Source organism: Telmatherina bonti (assembly GCF_933228915.1).
Source record: "Telmatherina bonti genome assembly, chromosome: 20".
Classification (NCBI taxonomy): Eukaryota; Metazoa; Chordata; class Actinopteri; order Atheriniformes; family Telmatherinidae; genus Telmatherina; species Telmatherina bonti.
This window is the reverse complement of record NC_136618.1, coordinates 22,806,722-22,812,721: the sequence shown is the minus strand read 5'-3', so window position 1 is coordinate 22,812,721 and position 6,000 is coordinate 22,806,722. Positions and strand designations below refer to the sequence as shown.

The 6,000-nt window shown below is 38.5% G+C and overlaps 1 protein-coding gene across 1 annotated transcript in view; it reads left to right on the top strand.

Annotated features, from left to right (window-relative positions):
* Positions 1-2,061: 2,061 nt before the first annotated feature.
* LOC306771109 (vasoactive intestinal polypeptide receptor 2-like) overlaps positions 2,062-6,000 on the top strand; it is a gene marked incomplete at both ends in the record, with an annotated part of 49,082 nt that continues 45,143 nt past the window's right edge. Inside the window, 2 exon segments of the mRNA XM_079260172.1 lie at positions 2,062-2,105; positions 2,107-2,116. Coding sequence (XP_079116298.1) covers positions 2,062-2,105; positions 2,107-2,116 — 54 coding nt within the window.

The window sequence follows — 6,000 nt, the reverse complement described above, 5'->3', positions numbered from 1 at the left end:
ACTTCGAAAGCGTGCCTTCAGTAGGTCAAAGGTCATTCGCATTTGTGTACATCTTCCAGTCTTTTCTCTTGAAAAGGCTGGAAGATGTACCGTCTGCCCACCATATTAGATCAGCAAATTTGCCCGATAATACAAAAAAAATCATTAAAATCTCATAAATACAGCGACATTCCTGACACAGCTATGGCGTTAAAAGTGATCATTAGAGGTTGTGTGACAGGTGCTGACAGACTGCAGAGGTCTGGAAGACTCCAGAGTCATGGACCGGGACAGCCCACTTTGCCTAAACAAAGCCAGTTAGCTTTGCAGACCATCTAAAATGACAAGATGTACACTATTAAACCAAGTCTGTGCTTTCCTTGTGACGAGCACCGATCAGCGCTCATCACAAGGAAAGTCTTCCCTGATGGACACTATCTAAATCTGAGGTGATTATCTGAACATTAACGATGGGACAGGATTTACTATAAATTCTCCCAATGGGCAGCTGAGGAGGATTTTACTTTGGCGTGATGATTTATTGATCCTTCAATGTGCTTTTTAGCCAACAGGTTGAAACTGTAAATAGGAATGTGTTATTACACTTTCCCTGGTTGAAAAAAAAAAAAATTAAAATAAAATGTAGTAGCAGTCCAATACACTAGAGATATTAAGGACATGTGACACAAAACGAGTCTCCTTCTATGCTTGGGAATTTAACAGTGATACACTTTAGGCTGTAATGTGTCCTTTCTCCTATAACTGCGGTCCTATAAAATCATTTTTAATACTGGAGAGTTTTTGTGTCCAAGAGAGGAGATAAATACATCTAATGTCCAGCCAGACACAAACATTTACACCATTTCACTCACATCTGGATCAGTCTCACCTGCAACTTCAACAGATGCTGCAACGCATCCTGATACCTGTCAGACTTATGAAGCAAGAGCTTGAAGTCAAACTGCACCAGTTTGCTAATGACCCATTGATATGAGTCAAGTGTGTTGCAGCAGGGAAACTCTGAACACTTGCAGGACTGCGTCCTAGAGGACCGGAGTTTCCCACCCCTGATGTATGTTGTAACTGTGATGGTTTCAGATGAATATTAGTGCGTGTGGAGCTTTTTGTGCACTTCTCACGCATTCCTTGCTTTATAACCATTGCGGTATTTCCCTTCTTTTTTAATTTGTTCATTGGATTCTTCGGCTTCTAGTCCTCCCATTACGACTAATACCAGTACCATACCACTGGCAGAAGCACGCCGTTCTCGTTGCCATGGTTGACCAGTCATTGATAGATCCAGGGGGTTTAATAATGACCCTGCGAGCGCGCACTTCTCTAAGTTTCACCTGACTTGGTGAATCTAAATGTCTGGTCATCCTGGCTTCGTGCAATCAGCTAAACCTGGACACCTTTGCTTTGGATTCATTATGAACGATTTATCCTGGATGTGGAAATCATCAGGCACCAGGAAGAAAAGTTGTCTAAACGGAACTTCTGGAAGACTTTCCCAGAAAGGAATCTTCTCTGTTGGTTGAAATTTCCACATGAGGTCGCTGTTGGGTTTTTAGCATCGACACACAAACACTTATATTCCTGAAAGTTGCTTCTGTGGGCGCGCGCATTGGTCCTGGGAGTCCTGAGGGTGGCACATGTAACAAGGACGCACTTTATCTGAAAGTGAACAGGGAGGGACCATCGCCTGACTTCTGTGAGTGAAGCTCCAGTTCTGGATTTGGTTTCCAACCTGCATCTGGTTCACCTCAGTTTGGACTCATTTCTCAGAGTAATTTTGACTTTCTCTGCGCTATTTGGAGGGATCTTTAAACACACCGGCTCTCTGCACCATCTGCTGTGAGCCAAAGTAAGACCTGGTCCATGGGAAGGATGTGGTGAAAACGCGCGTAAAAGTGACGACTAGACGGCAGAATTTTGCACTGCAGGGGAAAGTTTGTCTGCTGAAATCATCAGTCTCTCCGCCTGCACTTTGCTAATATTGAAGCACACGTGCTCCTACAGAGGATGACCATCAGATGAGAGAAGGGCTGCTGTTCAGGTGGGTTGAACCCTCCGCTGGAAGAGATGTCCTTTACGCACCAGCTCGTTCTGCTTCTGCTCGGCTTCATCCATACGGTCAGTTATTATTATCAATTAAAATGTCAAGATTGTTTAATATTCTGATTAAATAATTTAATGTCAAGATTGTTCAATATTCTGATTAAATAATATAGTCTATGATGTGTTTATGGACCCGCGTTTTATAACTTTGTATTTTGCTTCCAAGATATTTTGTGATCTTCTTGGTTTTACCAAAATCACAAGAAGTCTTAATAGTTCCCCAGACTTTTTGTTTTAGGAGTCCCGAAGATTTGCTTTGAAGATTTATTAATTTATTTAAATAATTTAAGTCCAACCTTTTGTCGTGTTTTATCACTTTCTATCTATGTATAGATATGTATATGTATAGATATGTATATTATTATTATTATTATTATTATTATTATTATTATTATTATTATTAGTATTATTATTATTATTATTATTAATAATAATAATAATAATAATAATAATAATAATAATAAATTCAGACTTATAACTGAAGGGATGAACCAGTGTTGTGTGTCTATACATAATGGAAAACTGAGTAAAGAACCAACTTTAAACTGCATTTTTAGGACTTCAGTTTGATCACTAAATAAAATTATTAGCTGAAAATTTGGCACAGGATGTGTTGTGTCTCCTTAAAACATTTTATACAAAACATCAGGCTTAAAACAATGTATAGGAGATGACCAGAATGTAAAATGATGTCCTCCATGAACAGGGGAAAAATATGAAAAGACCTGATAGAAACCTGACAGTTTGTTTATGACCTTTAATGGATCCATCTGCTGGTGGCAGAAACCTCATCATACATGGTCTCCCTGGATGGGTGGCTTCTAAAAAGTCAGTCTTAAGGAAAATAGGGAGAAAACAGGATGTTTGCCAAATGAGACAGGGACTGGTCTAAAAAACCAGTGACAACAGGTCTTATGGAGAAACGAATCCCCCTCTGAGCCCTGACTTCAATATTATTGAAGTAGTGAGGTCATCTCAGCGGAGAACAGAACAAAAGGCAGCAACATCCAAAGGAGAGCTTTGGAAAGTCCTTCAAGAATACTGGAGAACTATTACTGAAGACTGCTTAAAGGAATTACCACAAAGCCAATCTAGGAGGAGACAGTCTGTGAGAATAAAGCTGCTTAGAGCAGATATAGGCTGTCGTGGTCGCTAGAAATGTGCAAACTGCATTTTTATCTCAGTAACTATTGTTTGCACGTTTCAGTAAGTTGCTGCAACTTTTTACTTCCTTCCTGCGAATACATCTAGAAATAAAGAGATTGGACCCCTTTTTGTTTTTCTTTTTATTTGGAAGGCGGACTGAAAGCATTAATTCCCTTTCTGGCTGCTCTCGCTGATCTTCTGTGTTCATCTTCGGCTCAACTTGTAGAGACTAAAAGCCAGATGTGTTCTTTCTCTGGGCCTTGAACACCAGACAACTTAAGTGGATGATTTACTCACGATTTTGCTTCAGTAGATGCTTCGAGTTGATGTCAGTCGCTCAAAAATCCCCTCGAGTCAAAGAAACAGTGACTTATTAGGTGTTTTAATCACAAGGGGAAAAAATAAAACTGATGTTCAAAGAAAAATATAGAGGTGGAAAATATTTTGCATTATCAGTGGTTTTTTTTATTTCTCAACCCCAAAGATGCATTGCAGCCTACATACAACATAGATAATGAGTTTAAATTGAGAAAATCCTGCATTTTGTTAGTTTTTGTACTTTATTCCTGCAGCAATGCTGGTGCAGAGACGTTTAAAAGTCTCAAAACACTTCCAAAAACTATACTTTTTTCTGGTTTTGCGTTGGACCATTGCAGCATATTGGTTACTTTTTTTTCCCCCCACTCAGTTTGTTGTAGATTTGGTGCTGTATTTGGGTACATTGTCCAATTAATGACCCAGTTTCTGCCAAGCTCTAGTTTCACATTTGACTATAAACTACTTTGGTACACAGAGGAGGTCATAGTTGACTCAGTGGTTGCAAAACAAACCCAGATTATCAGCCCTCAACCACTGTGCCTGATAGTTGTTATGAGGTGTTTGCGCTGATATGCTGTCTTTACTGACGTGCATTTTCACCAAGAAGCTCCACTTTTGCCTTGACTGCAGAAGATACTGTTAAAGAAATCTTGTCATTTATTTAGATGCAAGCCGTGCAGCGACGTTTTTTAGGAAAAAGAAGCTTTCACTGGCAAGCCTTCCAAACAAGTTGGACTTTTTCAGTATGTGTCTAACTGTTGTAAACTGACATGCTAAATTTTTGTTTGTTTGTTTTTAAACCATCCACAGTTTTGTAGTGTTTATCGTGACATGCATCCCTTTGGGTCTGAAATAAAGGATAAAGTAAAGTGAGTAACATGCTCACTGCAGCCTGTAGAATCTGACATGAAGCTCTTTTTGCTGCAGATTCTCCGATCACTTCATGGTCTGACTTTGAGCTGAACTTGCTGGGATGTAAATCTCTCTGGGAGGACTGGCAGCTATCTTGAATGTTTCCACTCATAAATAGCCTTTATTTCTGTGATGGAATCCAGATAGTTTAGATATATAATCTTTCCAGATTGAGGGGTAGCAACAATTGCTGATTTCTTTTCTCCTTGGTGTTGTGTTAGATCACACTACCAAAACTTCAGCTCTGTTCGACGTGCTCACACTTGGAGCGATCAATGAATGCATTGGAATCAGCAAATTGCTTTTTTTACTTCCTGAGTAGGGAACAAGGATGGACTTCTGCATTCTGACTCAGGTTTTGTTTAGTAAATAAAAACTAAGTAGATCATGTCATTTGTTAATGTTCATCAGATGGTTTTCTTTTTTTTTTATTATGTCCTATCTTTTTAAGAATCATTCAAAATTAGGAAAACCTGCATTTTATTTATTGTATATGTCATAACTCAAATTTGGACCATTTTTTTCTAAGATTTTCACAAACTTGAACCAAAAATACTTTTAAAAGAAGAGTGTGGCTGCAGAATTTACACTCAGTAGGAAGTTTAAGTGAAGGGTGATGTTTCCTCGCTTGTATTACATCTTAGAAATTATTAACTTAGTTTTAGTCCAGACGTCTGGACGTCTTCTGACCAGCAACGCACAAAAATTAATGTTTACATGGTGTGTTTGAGTCGTATGCGTGTGCTGCTGCTGCGACTGCTGCACAGTGTGCCAGTTACACGCTGCTACTGTGTCAACTGGTTCATTCAGTATGAACCAGTTTATTGGTGCAATGTTTCTCCATTATACAGTTCTGGAGACCAGTCTTTTAAGAGATTAATAAATTAAGAAGTAAGTGGAAGAAAATCTTTCTGATCGTCGTCATGTTGAAAAAAAAATCAGATTATTTTAATAGAAACATAAACATGAGTGTGTCTTTATAGCACCTGATCAAAAGATTTGGTTTTCATGTGACTTGGTTGATGATCAGTGATTATCGGTGCATGATGTAGTCATATCTGTTGATTTAGAGGCATTTTTCATTTTTTGAGCTGAATGAGTCTGACCAGCGAGTCAAGGTCACACAGGGTTCAGGATTAAAAACTAGGAATAAATCCTCAACAATTCATCCTTTACCTTGTCATGGATATGTGTGCTGCATATTACACGACCGGGTTGATGTTAGGATTAAAAGAAGTCAAATAACTCACCATTTCCCAAATGCTGCTTGTGTTCTATTCATAGTTTTTTTGTTTGTTTTTGCCAAAAATGGAAACAAGAAAGATTTGAATTGGATGTGGAATCTCAACAAAGTTTGACTTTAGTCCAGGGACATCTGGACTCAGACCAATCTCTTTACTTGTCAGTAGACCTCTTAGTTTCCATCCTTAAAAGAATTTTTATTCAAATATCTGCACGCAGTTTGACAAGTTTGACAAACAGATAAAAAACAGCAAGTTGAAGAATATAATGAGTTTAATTTCGTAG